General features: G+C 37.2%; 1 protein-coding gene across 1 annotated transcript in view; it reads left to right on the forward strand.

Annotated features, from left to right (window-relative positions):
* The first annotated feature begins 1121 nt into the window (after positions 1-1121).
* Positions 1122-23554, forward strand: part of Acbd6 (acyl-CoA binding domain containing 6) — a 147216-nt gene continuing 124783 nt past the window's right edge. Inside the window, exons 1-3 of the mRNA XM_042674390.1 lie at positions 1122-1361; positions 5496-5560; positions 10954-11050. Coding sequence (XP_042530324.1) covers positions 1140-1361; positions 5496-5560; positions 10954-11050 — 384 coding nt within the window. The 5' untranslated portion in view covers positions 1122-1139. The remainder of the gene's footprint in view (positions 1362-5495; positions 5561-10953; positions 11051-23554) is intronic.

The raw sequence follows: 23554 nt of genomic DNA on the forward strand, positions 1-23554 counted from the left end.
TTTTTGCTTATGTGGTGCTGAGGAATCGAACCCAGGGCCTCAGGCATGCAAGGCAAGCGCTCTACCACTGAGCCGTCTTCCCAGCCCGTGTAGGTGTGTTTTATATTTCGGGTTTTTTGACCATCTGTTAGCGATTTCGCATGTAAACCTGTTGGTACCTTTAGGGCTGAGCTATGTCGTACGGTTTGGTTTGAGCTGTAGCCAGGACAGGAACTGATGCTGAGCCGAGTGTGTGGGGAGGGCTCCACCGTCTTCGCCCTGGAGAAGACATGCGATCTGCAGGTGTGGAGAGCGGAGTGGGGCCGGAGTCATTACCTCTGTTCAGTGCCGTGTGCAGCAGCGGGGCCCCGGGAGCGAACGCGGCCCACCCCGGCGCCCGGGCTCCGCCCCCCCCCCCCCCCCCCCCGCCCACGGGTGGGCGCGAGCAGGCGGAACCTTCGGCTTCAGCTCCCTGTTTCCCGCGACTCGGTCCCTAAGACTACACAACCGAGCGGTGAGCGCCTTCCTCCCCGCCCCCACGCCCGTGATAGCCTTTCCCGATAACGGGTTCCAGAGTATGTGGTAACTAATCCCAACCAAACGACTAACGGACACCCCCAACGACTCTGGGTAGTTTTCCTAAGCACCGGGCCCCCGGCGAGGCCCCACGAGATACCGGAGGGGGAGGGAGGGCGTTCCACACAAGCGCCGCCCGCACCGCCCCCTGCCTGCGTGGAGCAGGCGCAGTAGAGGCGCGCGGCACGAGCGGGGGGCGCGTGCGCGTGCCCCGGCGTGCGCGTGCCCCGGCGTGCGCGCGCCGCTTCGAGCTCACGCCTCCCGCCCGGGCCGCTGCAGGCCGGCGCGCCGCGCTCTACCTCACGCCACCCGGCCGCGTCGCTTCCCGACGCCCCCGTACCGTTGGAGCGATATCCTGAGGAGAAGTGGGGGACCGCTGGGAGGCAGCGGCGGGGAGCAGAGCGAGCCCTCCGAGTCCGGCGAGTGGCAGCGGCGAGGCGGCCGAGTCCCGCGAGGGGACGCGGAGCGAGTGGGCTGGGGACCCCTCGAGCCATCCGGGCCCGCGAGCCTGTTACCGCCACGCGATCCGAAGACCCAGCGGGCCGTGGGGGACGGGGGGTGGGGGGCAGCCCGAGCCTGGAGACATGGCTACACCGTTCCTGCCCGCCGGGGCCGCCACGGGCGACAGTGGCGGTGAGCTGAGCTCAGGGGACGACTCTGGGGATATGGAGTGTCTCCAGAGCCCCGAGAGCGACCCGTCCCGGAGCCTGGCGGAGCTGTTTGAGAAGGCGGCCGCGCACCTCCAAGGCCTCGTTCAGGTGGCCAGCCGGGAGCAGCTGTTGTACCTGTATGCCAGGTACAAGCAGGTAACGTGGGGAGGGGGTGCGTGCACGCTCGCCAGAGACCCTGGCCTCCTTCACTGTGAGCAGACGTGCACAGTCAATGACAAGGGGCTATGAAGTGTGTGTGTGTGTGTGTGTGTGTGTGTGTGATTGTTGTTGACCGCTGACCATTAGCATCGTTCTGGACCTGGGAAAGATGTGTCTTCCTGTCCAAGAGTGGTATTTATTTAGCCAGACACCGAATGACAGTTTTTCCTATGTCTTCTTGGACTTACTCAAGGATCTTGCACTTTAGCCAACTCTGAGGCTTTTACAATATGAGGATGCTAAAGTAAGATTGATCACGTATTTACCCTTGCCTAAAGATCCTGTGGAAGTATACATGGTAATCAAGGTATTTTAAGATCTAAGAGAATAATGCGATTGTAATAAATAAAACATAGATATTTTTTTTTTAAAAAAGGAAAACCAGAATCGTTATGGCTGGATATGTTTATCTGTTTATGACTAGATATATTTCTGGGGGCTGGGAAGGTGGCTCAGTGGTAGAGCGCTTGCCTTGCATGCATGAGGCCCTGGGTTCCATTCCTCAGCACCGCATAAGCAAAAAGAAAAAAGCCAGAAGTGGCGCTGTGGCTCAAGTGGTAGAGCGCTAGCCTGGAGCTGAAGAGCTGAGGGACAGCGCCCAGGCCCAGAGTTCAGACCCCACGACCGGACCCACACAAAAAAAAATGTGTTTCTGTTACACATCATCAAAGGTTATACTATGGAAAATACTCCCAGGTTTGAAACATACACCCAAAAGAATTAGAACTAGTAAACTCCAGATGAAATAATCCTTGCTCCCCCTCACCCCCCAAGATAGGATGGCTCTCTTTATATTGCCTAGTCTGGTGTAAAATTCTGAACTCAAATTATTCTGCCTCAATTTCCTTTTCTTTTACAAAAACAATAAAACCAGAGTAAGCAACTTGTGTAGAATCACAAATATCAGTCAGCGTTGGATTGTATTTCTGATTCTGTCTGAGGCTTTGAACTTTACCTAGAAGTATGGAAATGATGATTTTTGTTACCTATATAATCCACATAAACCACATTTATCATTCTTGGAGTTGTTAGGTAAAAGAAGGAAAAATGCTTTATCAATATCAGCAAATATTGATCAGCATCTTAGGTGCTAAACATTTTGAGTGTCCTGTATAGAGAGTTCAATGAAGGAAAAGCATCATGAATGACATTTGCCCTTAGGAGGCTTACAAGATACTTGAGAAATATAGATTTAAACATACAAAAATTTACTGGCGGGAGTTGAGTAAGAGCTCAGGAAAAGGTCTTTGTAACACTTCAGGAAATGAAGTTCTGGATAAAAGACTATTTTATCTAAAAATTTTTAGGGTTTTCTTTTTGCCTCTTGGTAGGACTACCTTTTTTAAGAACAGTTGTGAGAGGTTCCATTGTGAGTAGAGATGAACCTTTCTTTGAAGACTGATGCTTTTGATGAATATCCGTGTGACAGAGATATAGCTGCAGGTAAAAGTGACATAAATTATAGTGTTCAGTGAAAATTGTCCCAAATTGACCTTGGAATTAGTTTTCTTGCAAAAGTTCTCTCCCCTGTCTTCCCCTTTCCTCCCCTCCCCATGGTTATGTGAATCCAAATTTCTTCAAATACATCAGCCAAAGCAACATCCAGTAATAGACTGGATACTTAACTGCAGCAGTTAAGTATGACAATACAAATGTGCCAGACATTAAAGGGATTTACAAAATGTAAAACAGTGCCAAGTTTCTTACTGAATTTTTTTCAGTTTAGAATATGTGGTTAATTGACCCAGATGTTATGATACATATCTGTAATCCTAGTTGTTTGGGAATGAGGGTTAGGAGGATTGTAGTTTGAGACTGACCCAGACAAAGTTAGCACCCTGACCAAAAAACTAAAAGCAAAGTGCTGGGGGAGTGAGTCTACTTATAGTGTGCTGCTCAAAGCCCTGGGTTTAATTCCCAATACTAGAAATTTTTTTTTACATAAACTGTAGTCACTTATGTTCACACATAATAGGTTTATTGCTATTTTCAGGTGAATTAGTACATATTTTAAAATACCTCTTCTAAATTTTAATATGTAGTATATAATGATAGATATTATATTTAATATGTATTTCGTATATATTGATTGGTATGATCTACATATGCAGAAACTCTTCGTGGTGCTTAATTTCTTTGTAAAGGAATTATAGGCCCCCAAAATTTTGAGAATTGTCTCAAATTCCCTTTTCAGGGCTGGAGAGTCTTATGATCACCATATGTATGTTCTAACCAGGGCAAAGAAAAATGAGAGAATGAGCCCTTTAAAGATGTTTCATGGCTTTCACACACATTGAATCCTGAGAACCTAGACAGAAATTGTGTGTCCTTGTGTACTTGTGGGTTAGGTGACTGTTACTTGAGAAAAAGAGAACAGATTCTGACATTTGTTCCAGTACTGGCTGGTGTCTGGGCCAAAATAACAACAATAGCCACAAGTGCTATTTTTATAATATCTTATTTTGTATAATTTGGCTCTTTATATTTCTAACCATCTAGTAGTTCATGTGATTTCAGAATTGCCAGAACTGAAGCCTAGATTCTGAATGGCATGAAAAGTAGAATGATATAGTGAAGGACTATTAGACTTGGAAGGAATATTAGAATTAGACCTGAATCAAACAGGCCTAGACTCAGACTTTGACTGCTAATAAGGACCTATCAATGTATGAACTGTGACACCTTTTGAGTATCTTTACTCTCATTTATAAAATGAGTTTATAATGATATATCTCACAGGGTTATTGTGTGCCTTGTTTAAGATAACGTGAAGCATTTCTAGTAGTGGCTGAAGAAATGCAGTGCCTTTTCTCTCAGCTAGACCTCCATTCCTTCATAACAAGACTGCTCCTGCAGAAATATACATTTTAATAACAACCAAAGGTCCACAGAATTTATTGCTCAGGAAGTGATTTTGTGTGTGTGTGTGTGTGTGTGTGTGTGTGTGTGTGTGTGTGTGTATTCATAGGTGGAGGAAATCACTGTAGACTGAAAGAGTTCTTGGATCATGACTTAGATTAAGTCTAGACAGAGCAATAGTATTTTGGCAAGTTGAGAGAAGAGAGGCATTTCAGTTGAGTGACTCTGGGCCTGAGCGCTGTCCCTCAGCTCTTCAGCTCAAGGCTAGCATTCTACCACTTGAGCCACAGCGCCAAGAGCTGGCTTTTTTTTTTTCTGGTTATGTAGTGCTGAGGAATCGAACTCAGGGCCTCATGCATGCAAGGCAAGCGCTCTACCACTGAGCCACCTTCCCAGCCCCCTGAACTTTAAAGATTAGTAATTGTATGTTTAAAACAATCTCTATTAACTAGGTGTCAGTGGCTTATACCTATAATCCTAGCTACTCAGGAGTCTGAGACCTAAGCACGATAGTTTGAAGCCAGCCCAGGCAGGAAAGTCTGTGAGACTCCAATAAACTACCCCGAAACTCCAGAAGTGGAACTGTGGCTTAAGTGGTAGAGCACTCACCTTCAGCAAAAAGGTTCAGGGACAGTGCCCAGGCCCTGAGATCAGCCTCAGGACTGGCGTGCAAGTGTGTGATCCTGCACACACACACACATCTTTATTTTAAAGACAAAGAATGCAATGTACATTTATAATTTGTCTTATAATTAGTCTATTTTAGAAATTAACTGTCACCCATACTTTTTTCTGTATTATAGTATTAGATAATATTTTTTAAAGATTTTTATCTTTAGTTCAAAAGGGTTTCAATTCAACATGTCAGTTTATGAGTAAATGTATCTAGGTCAATGTTACCCCTTCTGTCTTTCTCTCCTGTCTCTCCCAACTCCACAGATACACTCAAATTACCTGGTTCCATTTTTACATATATACATTGAATATTATGACTTAGATAACAATTACTTTTTCAGTAAGCCAAAACTGCCTGTTTATAAGGTTTGGTTTGTTTGTTTGCTTTTGTAAAAGGAAAAGTCATTTTGTTATTCTGTATAGATGAAAATACTTTCTAACCTTAATTTCTAAGCATACATAATTTGTAAAGAAAAAATTTTAGACAATTACTGGAAAAATAAAGTTCTTGATTTTTTTTCTGTTCACTTCTTTTAGGTCAAAGTTGGAAATTGCAATACTCCTAAACCAAGCTTTTTTGATTTTGAAGGGAAGCAAAAATGGTAAGCAGTCCTTGAAATCTTTAATGAAGTTGTTGGAAATGAGTTAGGTGTTTAGGAATTAGACAGTAGTGAGCAGATTAAAGTATTTTTATGTTAATCTCTCTTATGGTCTGTGCTAGTGGCAGGCAATTGGGAGGATTAAAAGAATCAGCTTTTAGCTAAGTCTCTTCTTATGCAATGATGTAGGTATGTAAGTAGTTTACAATATCTATGCATTTCTTTAAAAGTATGTCTGTGCTTACCCACAGAGATACTGTTGGAAGGTTTTTCTTGTCTATTATACATCTCCTAATGGTTCACTACTTTTCTTTGGAGCTATCTTTGAGAGAAAACCAAAAGGATGGAGGGAGAAGAAAACATTTTGTACTCTTTTCCTCTGCCCCAATTTGATCTTCTTGATATGGCACTATTCTATTCTTTGTTCTACCCACACCATAGGAAAGAAATGCTTATGATAACTTCTTGGGAATAAGATACGGATTCAAATACTCACTTCACTTCTCTGATTAGGGAAAGATGAGTTTCTCCCTAAAGTTTTACTTATAAAGGTTCTGACATATCATTTATAAGGCCTTTTTTTTCTTCATGCATTTGTTATTGTTATTATAAAGGTGATGTACACCTTTATACAATTATATGTCAGAAAGAGTTACAATTATATAAATTACAATTATGTAAGTTACAATTATATAAATCAGATAAAGAGTACATTCCTTTTTGAAGAGTGTTAGCCCTTCCCTAGCTCTCTCCGTTTTTCCCTCCCATACCCACTCACAAATTTAGTTCATTTTCAACATAGTGTCTAGTGAGTACCACTGCTTCATTTGTTCACCCTTTGTCCCACAAATTCTGTGTCCCCCCCCTTACCCTCCCAAAGACAGATAAACAAAAGGAAAAGAAAACAAAAATAACATAAAGAAAAACCCCTCTTATTTCCGTTTCCTAGAGTTTATTTCAATACGTATTATTTTATCTGATCAAATAATGCTTATTTTTCTTATGTAGTTTAAGTGAAAAAACACGTTTCCTATACAATAAAGAGCATTATTTAGTGAAGAGGGAAGATTTTGGAGCATCAACCCTGAATTAAATGAATAATTTAAATATTTAGGGTATAGTTTAAAATTTTTTATTATTATAAAGGTGATGTACAGAGGGGTTACAGTTAAGTCGGATAATGAGTATATTTTTGAACAATGTCACCCCTTCCTTGCTCTTTTCCAGTTTTTCCCTACCATCCGCACCCACAAGTTGTATAGTTCATTTTCAACATAGTGGCTAGTGAGTATCACTTTGCATTTGTTCATCCTTGAGGGTATCACTTTTCAAAAAGATGAAATATGTTTGAAGGGAGAGGAAATGCTAAAGGATGGGTTCTGGATCAGATGTATTCAGCTACTTAGGAGGCGAAGATCCAGAAGACTATAGTTTGAGGTCAGCCTGGACAAAAATTTACAAGATCCACTTGAAACAGTACAGCCAGGTGTGGCTACATGCCCTTGTTATCACAGCTGTGTGGGAGGCTATAGATAGCAGGATCTCAGTCAAGACTGGCACTAGGCAAATAAAATAAAATAAAATAAAAAAAGTGAATCCCTATCTGAAGAAATAACCTAAAGCAAAAAGGGGTGACAGAATGGCATAAGTGACATAGTGCATGAAAAAAACGTAGATTATAACCCTTTATTCTACCATGGTCCTGTGTAATATGCAATCGCCTGAACAAGTGGTCTGTCTGCCAGCTATTTGTTGCCCAACTGTAAGAACTGAACTTGAATCTGGATCTCAGTTCCTTATGTCATATTCTAGTTCAGCTGCCATACATATTTCTTTAAAATAAGACATTCTTAGTAAAGAAAACAGTGTTTTAATTTACATTCTGGTTCAAGTTTTAATTTTTCTTGCTGATGACAAATAGTTCTCTGGCATTTTATTACTGTTCTAGATTACCTGATTTAGGGGAAGGGGCAATGCTAAGGGAACTTGGCCATTTACATCCCCAGCCCTTTGATAATTTTTAGTTATTTTTTCAGATAAGATCTCACATTTTTTTCTCTTTTAAAAAATTTTTAATATATATTTTTATTGTAAAGATACTGCACAGAGGAGTTACAGTTACATGAGTAAGGTAATGAGTACATTTCTTTTTTTATTTATTTATTTTTATGAGTACATTTCTTATTGAGCATTTTCACCTCCTCCTTTGTTTTTCCCCTACCATCCCTTCCCTCCCCACCTCTGCCAACTGCTCTGTGCCCCCCCCCTCCCGCCCTGAAGTTGTAAAGTCCATATTTTGTACATCTCATTGTTATGGTGGGTCAACCTGTATCCTTATTTCAACATTTGTTATTTCCCTTCCCCTCCACAAATTAGAAAAATGTATATACAAGATTCAGGGCACCAGAATCAAATACAGTGAAAACAGGATTATACATGGGGGAAGAACATACAAAAGAAACAAAAAATCACATAGTACATTATAAATACATTAAAAACAACAGCACAGAAAGATAAAACCTCTTGTGTCCCTATCTTGGGGTTCATTCAGCTTAGCATCAACTTATATGATCATATGTACATAGTTTTTGACCTTTTCTATTTGTCCTAGACATATACTAGTTATTGCAAATAAGGGAAACCATGGAACCTATGTTTCTTTGAGCCTGGCTTACTTCACTTAATATAATTTTTTCCAAGTCTTTCCATTTCCTAACAAATGGGGTGATGTCATTCTTTCTGATGGAGGCATAGAATTCCATTGTGTATATATACCACATTTTCTTGATCCATTCATCTACTGAGGGGCATCTGGGTTGGTTCCATATCTTAGCTATGGTGAATAATGCTGCGATAAACATAGTTGTGCTGGTAGCTTTAGTATGGCCTTGTTTGTGATCCTTTGGGTAAATGCCCAAAAGTGGGATTGTTGGGTCATAGGGGAGCTCTGTGTGTTGTCTTTTGAGGAACCTCCACACTGCTTTCCAAAGTGGTTAAACAAGTTTACACTCCCACCAACAATGTAGTAGTTCCCTTTTGGCCACATTCCCTCCAGCATCTGTTGTTAATAGATTTCTTGATTATAGCCATTCTAAGGGGTGAGGTGGAATCTCAGTGTTGTTTTGATTTGCATTTCTTTCATGGCTAGAGAAGTTGAGCATTTCTTCATGTGTCTATTAGCCATTCTTATTTCCTCTTCAGAGATGTCTCTTTAAGTCTTTAGCCCACTTATTAATCGGGTGGTTGTTTCTTTGAGGATTTGTTGTAGGGGATTTAATTTGAAGAGTTCTAAGTATATTTTACATATGAGAAAGTCTCACATTTTTAATCCTGTCTGGTCTCAGACTATGATCCCCTAACCTATTTCTCTCATAGGTGGGATTATACGTGTGTACCATCATGTAATACTTACTTGTTCAAATAACACGAAGTCTTATTAATTTTTTGAACTATAATCTTCTCAATCTCTGCTTTCCAAGTAGCTACAACTACAGAAGTGAGCCACTGTACCAAGCCTCGTTTTCTAGAGCAGGTGCTTTACTACTTGAGCCATCCTTTTTGTGTTGCTTATTTTTGAGGCAGGGTCTCACTTTATGGCCAGCCCCTTCTGGACTGCCATCCTCCCACTTATTTCTCACTGCATTGTCGGGATGAGAAGTGCCTATCACTGTGTCTAGCTATTGATTCAGATGAAATCTTGTGGATTTTTTTTTTTTGTTTCTTGAACTGGACTCACCTCAAATTGTGATCTCCATGTCTCTGCCTCCCAAGTACTAAGGCTACAGTCTAAGACTTCATTATTATTTTCTTCTATGACTTATCTATGTTTCCATTGTTTCTAGCAGTTAAGTAAGTTTAGATTGTATAGCCACCTAAAAATAACGCATTATTATTAAGCAAGAATCAACATTGAAAGCCAAAACGTTATATGACATACTACTGGAGAGTAATATTTACATAGTCTAACCACAGTTTACTTATTAATTATGAAGGAGAAAACTGACAGATACTGCTATCATCACCAATCCATCAATCACCATAATGACTGCACAGAGCAAAATCGTGTGTCCCCAGTTGGTATACATATAAAGGACATGCCTCTGATATATTACTGTTACTTAAATATTTAACCTGTTTTTAATCATGATTAATTATTTTCACAACAATACTATGTAGGTTAAGAAACAATTAGACAAATCCAAATTGAAGAGGATTTCATAAAACAATTAATTGGTTTTAACTCCTGAAAAGGGTCAGTATCATGGAAGACAAAGTCAAAAGATACATGAATTCAGTGCTGAATTGAATCTTGGTAGGAAAGTCGTAAATGAAGTCCTAAAGGATATTGTTTAGGAAATCAGGAAAATCTGAACATTTGGTCTCTATAATAAGTTTCCTAAGTTTGATTTAAGCTGATGAATTTAAGGATGAAGTATTACAGTATATACAAGTAACCTTCAAGAGTTGCAGTAAAAATAATTTAGAAAACCTCAGAAGGATGCCATTTTCATGCAAGAGTAGGAAGATTGCAAAAAAATCTGTTTTACGGTGGATCAGAGAAATAGAGAATCATGGTTAGAAAGAATGGTAGAAAGAATTAACAGTGAAAAACCAAGGAGGTCTAGCCAGCAGCCTGAAGAGAAAAAGAAAGGGTCAGCACAAAAATGGGCACAGGACTAAAATGTTATCTTGGATTTATACTGTCTGAAATTCCTCCCTCCTTCCTCCGTAGAATACTTGATTCCACTCTTACCAACCCCTACCTTTGATGATCCAAATTGTAGCTATCAGTGGGTTTATAAATGGCATAACAGCAGAAACGGAAGATGGACTTCTCATACCTTAAAGAGAGAAGTTTGGTTCATTTTTTTCAGGAAATACCATTTCTTCTGTGATGATTAGTTTCCACATTACCAAAATGTCATTAAGATTGTTAATTTGTAATATGGAAACTACCTTTGTTAGTCTGTTGGGTCTTTCTTATACGGTCAGTCAAAAATTGAATTTGGGAGAAGTGATTAATATCATTTATTATGATGGTTTGTGATCTTCTAGAATTTAACAGGTATCATCATATTATTAAAATTTCTGGGGCTCCCTGGTAGAATGCCTGCCTAGCAAGTGTAAGGTCCTGAATTCAAACCCTAATACTGTCAAAAATAAAGTCATAAGAGAAAATTTACAATATGTATCCTTAAGTGGAGTGATCATGTTTACACTGTTGAAGATCAGCTTAAGAGCAAAAAAAAAAAGGGATTTTCTTTTATTCATAGCTTATTATCTATGTGTTCTAGACTATATGTAGTATTTTAACAAATATAAATATAAAATAAATACGCTGTTAGTGATATTTACATAGTTACTGATAGGCTTTTTTAAAATCTTCTTTACTGTAGGGAAGCATGGAAAGCACTTGGTGACTCAAGCCCCAACCAAGCAATGCAGGAATATATTGCAGCAGTTAAAAAATTAGATCCAGGTTGGAATCCTCAGGTAAGACTTTGGATTGTACATAATACTTCCCCAAAATTTCTCTTTCAAACAAGTGTTTTAAACTGAAGTTTGGTTTAAGAAACATGTTTTGAATTTTGCCTTCCTCAAAAGTCTAGTTCCTGCAATATTTATCTGAGAATAGTATTGCTTAAACATAACAGCTATTCTTACTGAGAACGTCTCTAATTTGTAGAGAATTTTTAGAAGTATAATATAAGTAAATAAATATAACAAATTTATATTTACTTATAAATAAGTAAATACAATGGGTGGTATGAAAATGCATACAAATGTATTAATTGAAGTACATTAGATGTAAGGGAGAACTCAGTAGTGTAATTCCTTCTGAAGACAAAGTCAAAGTTAAGCAAAATAAAACATCAGGAAGTAGGTACTTGAAAGGGGTGGGTCAAGGGGCAAGAAGTAGACAAAGGAAGAGAAGGGAAGAGTGTAATCAAGAATCCTACAAATATATATCCTACAAAATTAAGAATAGGGAGGGAAGGGATGAGTAAGGGATTGATGGGTGAGAATATTGAAAGATTGAAAGGGGTGACATTGATCAAGATATATTCATAAACTGCTTTGTTAAATGGCAACTTCTTTGTATAACTACTTAAAAAACAATCATAATAATTTATGAAACAAATACTGGTTAGGATGCAGAGGAATATGAAGGGTCAGATTCAGATTTTACCCTGCTTATAAGCTCAGTTATCCTGCTATTCTGTCTTAGATGTTTGCAGTAGGCATAAGATGCTTGAGTCCCCAAAAGTCTGTTCTTCATAGCATGGCAAATTCATAAGCTTTGTTTAGTTTACATTGATTTCTTAGGTTCACCTAATCCCACAGGAATGACATTGGTGGGTCTATTGGATTCTTGCATATGTAGTGGATTGTGTTATAGGGAAGAAGTACTGAACTCTGAGGACTTAACATTTTTATAGCATATAGAAGCAAGGTTGGAGAGATGTTATCTTGATCCTGAAAGTGGTTTGCTGCCCAGCAATCCTGAGGAATGGCTTAGGTAGACAGTGGTCAGGGCCTGGTTTACTGAACAAGATTGTCTAGTGATAATCATATTGATATGTGCATATTGATATCAGTTGAGACTCATGGATTTCTGTTTTATTCAGTGGGGTACAATCCACTAAAATAATTTATTTGACCACTAGGAGCCCCTTCAAGAACAATGTCTTCATTGTTCTTGGGATTAAAGCCATGTTATGCTCAGCTTTCATTTTTTAATTTTCTGACACAAGATATTTCAAGTTGTATTAATATCCTAGGACAGTTGTAAACAATAGATACTCTGTTACAGTTTCAAACAACAGAAATTGATTCACAGTTCTGTGTGGTAGAAGTCTGAAAGAAGGTGTTAGCAGTTATGTTTCCTTTGAAGGTTATAAAGAAGAATCTTTCCTTGGCTCTTCTAATGGCTTGAGGTAGTCTTTCCTTTGGAATAGCCTAACTTCATCTCTGCTTTTCTCACCTAGTTGTCTTCTTATGTCTGTATTTAAATTTCCTTCTCCTTTCTCTCATACCAGCATGAGTCATTGGGTTCATTGGATTTAGAATCCCCTCCAATCCAACATGTTCAGTTATATATGCAGACTTTCCTAGTAAGGTCTCATTCACAAGTGCCTAGGTTAGGACATAGACACACTTTCTTGGAGGACACAATTCAGTCCACTACATTGGCTCATCAGATACTTTTCTTTTAACCCTGGAATCAGCTGTTTTCCTCTGGTTCCTATTAATAGAGAATATATTTGTAAACTAAGGTGTGGATGTTGGGTATGGTTATTGCTATTGGGCTTACATTGTTTCTAGGCCCTCTCAAACAGACAGACCTTAATAACATTTAAATATAAGTATGGGCTGGGAATGTGGCTTAGTGGTAGAGTGCTTGCCTAGAATGCATGAAGCCCTGGGTTCAATTCCTAGGTACCACATAAACATAAAAAGCCAGAAGTGGCGCTGTAGCTCAAGTAGTAGAGTGCTAGCCTCGAGCAAAAGAAGCTCAAGGACAGTCAGTGCCCAGGCCTTGAGTTCAAGCCCCAGGACTGCCCCCCCCCAATATGTGTGTGTATATGTAGATATGTTATTTATGTGTATAGATATGTACACTTACATATATGTGGATTCATAAACACATTCTCTATAAATATTTGTAATGCACATAAATACTCGAACACAGACATATGTATATAAATTGTCATGATATATCCCATATAAATAAATAGTTATATATTTAAAACCACAAGTTCATATTGAAGCCTTTAAATTCCAGCTCAGCACTATTGTGTGCATTCTTGTCTTCACTCTTCCACTTATTTCTAACTCCTTTTTTTCAGTAGGACTCTCACTCTTAATCTCCTCAATGTACTAATTCATTTGCTTCAGCCTAGGGTACCAAGTAGTTTCAATATTGATAATCTATATCACTGTGAAAAATAAATTTTGAACTGAAGTTTCTATTCATAGTTTCATTTTAGGTAAAGTTAATGTACAGTGAAATATACAAATCTTTTTTTTTTTTTTTTTTTGGCCGGTCATGGGGCCTGAACTTTGGGTCTGGGCGCTGTCCCTCAGCTCAAGGCTAGCGCTCTACCACTGGAGCCACAGCACCACTTCCAGCGTTTTCTGTTTATGTGGTGCTAAGGAATCGAACCCAGGGCTTCATGCTTGCAAGGCATGCACCCTACCGCTGAGCTACCTTCCCAGCCCCGAAATATACAAATCTTAACTGTATAATTTGATGAGTTTTGATGAATAAGGCAGTTTTGTAAAAGCATTGGTGAAATTGGAAAATAATTGCATCCTAGACACCTTGTATTTGCTGTTATTTGATTCATTGGCCACTTGGGAAACTGAGATTGTTTTTATGCGAATGCCCTAAACCATAAGTAACAGTGTTCTGAAGTTGCTGCCTTGCTTGTAAAGAAATAACATTGACATGTGATGTAACTCTACTAAACTCTTAAATTCTATAGTAATTTTAATGTATTTTCTACTTTGGGCAAAAAAGATATTTTATAGCCTGATAATATATTAACAGTTCTGGAAGGTGGTGTTTTCATTATTATTTTTTTTTGTTGGTCGTGGGCCTTGAACTCTGGGCCTGGGTGCTGTCCCTCAGCTCTTCAGCTCAAGGCTAGCACTCTACCACTGGAGCTACAGTGCCACTTCCTGGAAGGTGGTGTTTTTTAAATGAAAGACTTATATGGTTTTTCTATAATTCCTAAATAACACCTGATATGTTTTCCATAGCTCTTTTGAAGAGCTTCTTGTTCTCCGGTGTGTAATATGATGGCTACTATTTTTTGTGAGTCCTATGCAAAGGATTTTGAGTACTGATAGCAGAATGAGGAAATTTGATCTTTAGTAATACCTCATTGATTAAAAGTATTTTGATATGTAATTAAAATTTATTCTAATATTTAAAAGATTACTGTTTCATGATGAATCAAATATAAACTGAAACATTTTGTTCTTTTATTACTGTTCTTGGGATTGAATTCAAGGCCTTGTGCTTGTTAAAACCCTTTGCCACCTTAGCTATACCTCTTTGGCGTCCCTTCAGGTTATGTTATTTTATCTATCTGTCTGTCTGTCTGTCTATCTATCTATCTATCTATCTATCCAGTTATTTTTTGAGGTGCAGGTTCTCCCTATCTTTGCCTGGTTGGCCTTAAATTTAGTATTCTCATACATTTGCCTTTGAAATAGTTGGGATTATAAGTGTGTGCCACCATGCCTCACTTTAGAAGATTTTATTTTGGCAGTACTGCCATTTGAATTCAGGACGTCACACTTGCTAAGTAGGCATTCTGTCACGTAAGCCACATCTTCAGCCTTCCTGCCTTAAAAGATCGTAATTGCCTTGAATTTGAATTTGAATCCTAAAATCAGACACTCATTTATTCCATAAAATGGAATACATGGTTTTGTTTTTGTTTTTGGCCATAGGGCTTGAACTCAGGTCCTGGGCGCTGACCCTGGTATTTTTTGCTCAATACTAGCACTCCTACCACTTTGAGCCACAGTGCTACTTCCAGTTTTCTGGGGGTTAATTGCAGATGTGTCATGGACTTTCTAGGTTGGCTTTGAACCACAGTTCTCAGATCTCTGCCTCCTGAGTAGCTAGGATTACAGGCATGAGCCATGAGTACCCAGCTAGTGTTTTCTTCTTCTTTTCAAATATCTGTTAAAGTATTACTAGTCATTCAGTTTACACATTAATACTTACTATGTGTAATTTGCAGCTCTCAGACTGGAGATAAAGCAATTGGTAACGCAAAAGAGTAGTCCCTGAAGTTATGGAGTTTACAATCTAACAAAGATAGTAATAAGACAAATAAATACTAAAACGTATTACTAAATATAGTAGGTGATTAGAAGGTGGTTAATACTATGAAAAGAATGCAGAGGAGGATAGGGTTATAGGAAGGAGAGTTAGAATTTTAAATGTTATGATCAAGGAATATTCACAGAAAATGTGCCACTGATAATAACTTTGAAAAAGTGACACTGAGCTTAATACTGGGGAAGAACATTCCACAGACCAGTGGGAACAGTCAGTATGAATATCTAAGGCAGAGTCATCTTTACTGTGTGGTAGAAACTGCCAGGTCTGAATGGGGGAGGGAGTGAGGGGCAGAGAAATATAAAATACGGTTGGGCTGGGTACATATGTTGTAAGGATTATAGTTTTTACTCTGAATGAGAAGAGGAATATACTCTTGATTGTAAATGTGTGAAAAGGTAAAGGTATTTGTTTATATTGCTTAATAAATATATTTTAGGAAATCAGTACAGGCCTTATGTAAATAAAAAACAATATAGAAGAGTATAAAATGATACTTTAAAAGTCCCTCACCCCTCACACTCATACATTTCTATTTCTTAGTTCTATCTTTCCACTTTTTATATAATTCTGCAGAGCTATTCCCCCTAACACTCAACTCTATTTTAAAAAACTTAGTCTCTGTAAATTGAACATTTATTTGATATATAGATATAGAAGGTTAAACTGGAAAATTCCTGCTTCATTTCTCTTTGCCCTCTACTTCCATTTCTACTCACACTTAGTAAACCTCTTCTGACCACCAGAGGGAGCAGAGTTCATTGTAAATAGGACAGTTTTATTCTCACAAGTCAGTAGGGCTTTCGGTGTGCTTCAGTGGTATTGTTAATACCATAGTTTTCACTGGTCGTTCCCTTGCTTTTTCCTTTTCATTTTTTTAGCTCTTTATGTCTTGAAATCTTTGTTTATACAGAATCTTTTTTTTTTTTGGTCCGTAGTGGGGTTTTGACGTCTGGGCCTGGGTGCTGCCCCTCAGCTCTTCAGCTCAAGGCCAGCACTCTACCACTTGAGCCACAGTGCCATTTCAGGTTTCAGAGTGGTTTATTGGAGATTAGAGTCTCATGGACTTTCCTGTCCCGGTTGGATTTGAACCTCAATCCTCAGATCTCTGCCTCCTGAGTAGCTAGGATTATAGGCATGAGCCACTGGTGCCTGGCTTCAGAATCTTATTAATAAGATTTCTTTTCACCTTCCTGTGCCAGAATCCATTGTATTTTCCAGGAGGATAAATAGCATAGATGGATGACTGACACTCTGCTTGTTCTAATAGACAAGTAAGTGATGGTCTAGTTGCTAGTAACTATCTAACCTTTTACAAAATCTTATTTATCTGCTTCTGTGGTGTGTGTGTCTGTGTGTCCGTGTGTCTGTGTGCCCGTGTGTCCGTGTCCCTGTTCGTCCGTCCGTCTGTCCATCCCCTGGGGCTTGAACTGAGAGCCTGGACTTTTTTGTTCAAAGCTACTACTCTGCCACTTGAGCCACAGCTCTACTTTGGGTTTTCTATTGGTTAATTGGAGATTAGAATCTCATGTACTTTTCTACCCTGGGCTGGCTCCAAAATGTAGTCTTCAGATCTCAGCTTACTGAGTAGCTAGGATAACAGGTGTGAGCCACCAGCGCCTAGCCTGATTATCTGCTTTTTGTAGCATCATCTATTTAATTTTTCAAATAAAAATTTGTTGAAAGTCCGAATAGATTAATTTATATAGTATATACTTACCTGTAGGAAAGTCTGAATAGATTAATTTATATAGTATATACTACCTGTAAAGATAAGGATTGAGATTTTGGAGTCATCTCAGGCAAAAAAAAAGGTCTAAGACTGACTGTATTTCCAATTAACCAGAAAAATGCTAGATTGGAGGAATAGCTCAAGGAATAGAGTGCCAAACATAATCAAGAAAGCCAAGTGAGAGTAAAAGACCCTGAGCCCTGATTGGCACAAACAACACCAAACATTCAGAATTTGTGTTCGAAAAGTAATTAGGCAATTATATTTATTTTGTCAAAACCTATTTATTCTTATCACTCATACTTAATTCTTACTGATAATCAGGTATTAGTATTGAATTAGTTTTTGGCTTTTTTTGCTAAGTTAGGCTAGATAGTCATTTTCATACTCTCTGTCTCTCTCTGCCTGCCTGCTTGTCTGTCTCTCACTCTGTGTCTCTATCTCTCTTGTCTGTCTCTTTTGTGGAAGTACAGAGGTTTGAACTCAGGAACTCCCAATTGCTAGGTAAGCAAGCACTCTACCATTCGGCCCATATCCCCACTGATTTTTGTTTTACATGCTTTTTGCCTGGGGCCAGTCTTGAACTTAGATACTCCTACTTCTGCCTTTGGGACCACATCTGTGAATCACAACACTCATCTTGTTGAGATATGGTCTCATTAACTTTTTTTTTTTTTGGTCCTGTTGACCTCAGGCCACAATTCTTCTATCTCTGTCTCTCTAACAGCTGGCATTATAGACATTTTGCCACCATGCCTAGCCTTAGAGAATCATTGTTTAAGTTATATTTTCTCATGCATTAAAATTTTCATCTCAGAAAGAAGCTCATCTAACTGTTAAAATTGGTAGAACTATCTCCAGTCTATAAGATAAGCTCATCAGAGCTAAAGAATTTGAATTCTTTTTCATTCTTTCCATACAAGGCCATGCCATTAGGTACACAATAAATTGTCCTTAGATTATTCTAATTTCCTACTTTTTCCAGAACAAATAATACAATTCCCTTTACATTTCACCTTAGGATGTATTTAACCCTCTTCTGGTTATTTTGTTTCTTCAAGTTCTGTTTGCACAGCATAGGAGATTGCTTTATTTCAAACAGCAACAAGATGTTAGTTTAATAATTCTTGAAAACACATACCTGTTTATAGAAAATTATGCATTAATCATTAGAAAAATAGTTTATTATAGTATAAGAATTTTCCTTCAGGAATAACACAGGAAAATCCAGAATTCTTTAACCACATTATATTGTGTAAATTCAGTTATTTAATTCAGTGTCATTTAAAAGTGTCCTATAAAACAGTGTCCTACAGAGGGCAGTGTTTCATAGTTTAAAGTTACTGTGATTTGTCTGAAAATGTGTCAGTGGATTTAACTGAACATTAGCAGAATCATACATAAATTGTCACTTATAAAAGAATAGGAATGCAGTCTGTTTATATTTTATTCTAAAAGTTAATTCTTTAGTGTTTTCAAAAATCTGTGTAAGTATTTAGAAGTATTACCTTTATATTTAGATTCACATTGAGGGGAAATCTTAACATGAAATGAATACTACACGTTTATCACTTTAACCTTATTATATATAAGAATGAGTGGGTGGAAAGTAGGAGAAAAATGAGGGAGGGGTAATAAGTTTTACAAGAAATGTACTCAGTACCTTATTTATGTAACTGTAACCCCTCTGTACATCACCTTGACAATAAATTTTTTTTTAAATGACTGAGTGATACACATACATATACATACACATATAATATGGATATTACGTAACTTTTTAGTGTAAGTAAATGGTTTAAGAAACATTTTAATCAGTTGCATCCAAAACTCCTATTTTGGTGTTAGTGGTAGTTTGCTGAAATGTGTGTTTTGTCTCTATCATCCTACCTGCTATCATGTAGCATTCATATCACTATGCAAAGAGAATTGATGATACTATGAGAAATTAGGTACATTAAAACCTAAGAGAAAACAAAGCTGTGTCTGCATATTAACATGACATTTCAGATGCTTCTATTTCTGTTAAGTGTGTGTGTGTGTGTGTGTGTGTGTGTGTGTGTGTGTGTGTGTACGCACACGCGTGCCCACATGCACACGCCCAAGTCAGGGCCTTGAACTCAGGGCCTGGCCACTGTCCCTGAGCTTTTTTGCTCAAGGTTAGCTAGTACTTGAGCCACAGCTTCACTTTCACTTTTTTTTTTTTCTTTGGATAGTTAATGGAGATAAGAGTTTCTCAGGCTTTCCTGCACAGGCTGGCTTTGAACCTTGATTCTTACATCTCATTCTCTTGAGTAGGATTACAGGCATGAGCCATGGTGCCTGGATCATTATGTAAATTTTTAAGTGCTTTGTGAATTTAGTATATTTCCCTATAAGATTTTTCTTTTTATTAACATTTTGAAATATTAACATTTTATATTATAAACCTAGATGGAAAAGCTTCTAGATTGATTTCTCTCCTTTGCCTACCACTTTTCAAATTTGGTTCATCTGAAAAAGTCTTATATAGTGAGTTTTTTAAATGTCCAGTGTTTGTATAATAACTGATTAAGTCCTTTTTATCACTATTTTACTCTCTTTACTGTTTCCACATCTTATAGTTCATAATGCATTTGTCTTATGAATTATTCTATATTTTTTATTTTTTTGTATTCTCTTTGATTTCTTTACTTTCACATATTATAGTTTTTGCATTTAGACCTATTCATGTAGTAAAATTGAGGATGACTCTTAATTTGTCCTTTGAGAATACATTCAATTAAGATCTATTGAACCTCTTCAGGCTGCATTAATTAACATACACTAACGTTGTAATCCCACTGAAATCTTATGGTAATAATACTTGATTATGAATTATTTTCTGAAATTTTTAAAGAATTAACGAATGTGATTTTCATAGTAAACTGAATGTTCCAAATTACTCAGTTGTTAGCTCTTTTTTTTAACTAGCATTTCTACCTAATGTAAAGTTACGTTTACATTTCTGTTAGTTTTTATTATTGAAATCTTATCTACAGTATTTAAGATACAGTTTATTGTTACGTTTTAAAGTTATGAAGCTTAAAGTTATGTTTAAAGTTATGAAATCATACAATTCAATTATATTGCTATTGACTATGACTTTATAAACCTGAATTAGAAGATGCTGTGGGGTTCTTTTTACATGTGCATAAAAGAGGACACAAACATACACACATACCCTCTGTTTTTGTGCTTCTGGAAACACAAATTTTAAATGGAAGAAGTTTCTCTTTAGACCAACAACTAATCTTCTTTGGCTTTATCCTTGGGTGTTTCTTGGGGTGCCTGATGATGTACTTCAGCTGAGTCTGTTCTGAGTCATGAAGCTGTTATCTTCTAATGTCCTAAGTCATTATCATTGGGATGGCATTTTTATTTTTTCTTATCTTGTTTTTGATTTTTGGTGCCAGTTCTGGGTCTTGAACTCAGGGCCTGGGCACTGTCCCTGAACTTCTTTTGCTCATGGCTAGTACTCTACCAGTTGAGCCAAACTACAGCTTTTGGCTTTTTCTGAGTAATTTAGTGGGATAAGAATCTCATGAACTTTCCTACCTGGGCTGGTTTCAAACCATGATCCTCAGATTTCAGCCTCCTGAGTAGCTAGGATTATAGGAGTGAGCCACCAGCACCCAGATTAACATACATCCTTTAAAATTTATTTTATAATAGGTATAAGCATGATGATATAATAGGATGTAGATGTAGTTCTTGTTCAGATGAAAATAGTGAAAATCTTTGGGGTTTTTTTGTAGATCTGAAAAAAATCTGTACGCCAGAGTTTTTTTGTCAGCTGTGCAAATGTAGAATTACAGGAGGGTTGAGATCCTCTAGATACTTGAAATGTTGTAATGTATCTCGTAGCTTAAGTATGTGCTGTTTTACAGACCATCCTCATTTCATTCAGCATCCTGTATTTAAATAACTCACATCATTGCTATTCTAAGTAGTGCTTTTGCAGTCAGACATCTGAAAAGTGATTGACTTTTTTCCCATAGCTCCATAATTTATAAGAAAAACATAAAATGAAGAGACTAGACTGAGATGACTTTGGTACATGGTTGTAATCTTAAAATCAGTGTTCACAACAGACTGGTCAACTAACTGATCGGCTGGAATTTCATATATTAACTTCTTTTCATTGTTGTGGGCTGATTTTCCTTACTTAATTTGTTAGTGTTTGCTGTCTTTGATTTTATGTCTGTTGAGAAATTTATGAACAGGTGCTTTTTTAATTTATGACATTGTAGTTTCAGCTTAGGCAGTTGATTGAAATACAATATGTGGAAGTCTAGTATGCATTTTTAAAAGCTCAAATTGTGAAGATGAAGCAACATTACTAATGTGAATTTGTCTTAGAACAAGGTAAGAAGGACATAAGAGGTTAATTTCTTTACATTTCTGTTTTTATTGTTGAAATCTTATATACAGTACTTGTTTAAGATAAACAGCTTATTGTTATGCTTTAAAGTTATGAAGGAAGGTTTTAATTCATAAAATTAAATATGTAGGAAACAGGTTGTTAACTGTAGAGTACATGCAAGTAGTAAGTTTCTTATTAATCTATCTAGATCCTTAGTGGAGGCAAGGATTTTATTAATATTCTACAAAAATATGTGAGATGCAATGTTAAATGTTGCTGGCTATATTAAGTAATAATATGGCACATAGTAGGCTGTTTTGAATAAATGACTAGGAAGAGCTCTTTAGAGAGAAAAGCAAATAAATACATTTCTTTGTGTGGCTGTTCTCTAGCAAAATTTATTGGTATAGTACTTAGTTAAGTCTTAAGTTATATTCCTTTCATTTAGAATTGTAAACTAGAGTTTTTCTGCCTAAGTTAGATTTTATTAACTAAATTAAAAAGTGAGTGAGTTCATTTTTAAAAACTTACAGGCTTGGAGTTTAAAACAATACAATATTAAACTGCAGTTTTATTTACTTTGCAGTATACATAGATTTAGACTTGTAAGTATTTCAAACAATTTTTGAAATAAAAAATAGTTTTACAGCTTTATAGTCAAAGCTACCATAATTTGTTAGACTTTCAGTTTTTTGAGAATGGCAAAGATGAGGAGAGAGGAAATAGGTTGAGCATTGGACATATTTCTCGAAAAGTAAGGAACAGAAAGAAAAAAGAAAAGTTTTAACTGTGTTTGAATTTCTCAGTGCTTATCTTGGTATGAAAAACCTTTATCTGCTGTTAAAGATGGTTTTCTTATTATCAAAACACTAATGATAAAATAAATTTGAGTTGGATAAGTAGTGCAGCTTGATTGGTTGGCAGACAGAGGTAATAGCAAGCAGGTTTATTTGTTCTGTTTAGTAGTGAAGATTCTGTCCTGAGATTGAGGATATAAGGAAAACTGTGGGAATACACATCTTTTCTGACAAAAAATTTTTCTTGCAAAATGAGATGATGGAATCTCTCCAGTTTCCATGGGTTTAATTATGAGCTGGTATGGTTATTGAGAACCATTGTGAATATGGCGTCATATTAATAAGTCAGAACTTATCTCTGGTAAAAATTTTTGGCTGCATGCTAAAGTGGATTCATACCAAAGGATGGAAATGATACCTGAATTACTGTATGGTATTTGAAAGAAAAAGAATGAATTTTAATTTTAAAACTGTATAATTTGTATATTTTTCTTTGTCTATAATATTTACCTTCTTACATCATTATTGACTATTTACATACCTCTTTTATCTACTAGCTTTTTAAGCTGCATGAGATTAAGAAAACGTATCTGTCTAGGTCATCACTGTACTCCCAGTTAGGAGTCAGTACTCATCTGTTGAGTTATTCAATAAATAGGGAACTGCATATATACAATGAAGTGCTTCATTTATTTCCAAAGTTGGTTGTGGAACCTTAGCCACCAAGCTTTATAAAGGTTATATGTTAGCATGTTTCTAAAAACAGTGTTTTTCAGAGTGCATGGGGAAAATTCACAGTCTCAATTTATTTAATTAAACTATTATTTTATATGTCTATACTGTTTCATAAAGCAAAATGGTAAAGCATCATTTTGTTTGCACATTATGCATCCCAATCATAAATATGAGGTCAGACCTCTATACTGGGAAGCAGCAGTCCAATAAATCAGTATTACAAATGATATGCCCCAAAGGAGTATTTACTGGTTACTTTGGCCAACTTACAAATGAATAGCTTAAGACCACAAGTAATTAGATAGGATGTGGAGTAAAAAATACCTATAAAATGGATGGCAAATTTCTTCCTGTTCTTTGAGGGTTGTTACTTTAATTTGTCTTCTGAATTATCATTGGTAGTCTCTGGAAATAGTGGCAACTTGGAACTTTCAATAATAAAACCTAAACTTGATTATAATTACTAGAAAACAAAAAGGAGTAGCAA

Source organism: Dipodomys spectabilis, unplaced genomic scaffold, assembly GCF_019054845.1.
Source record: "Dipodomys spectabilis isolate Male_0828 unplaced genomic scaffold, ASM1905484v1 ptg000019l, whole genome shotgun sequence".
NCBI lineage: Eukaryota > Metazoa > Chordata > Mammalia > Rodentia > Heteromyidae > Dipodomys > Dipodomys spectabilis.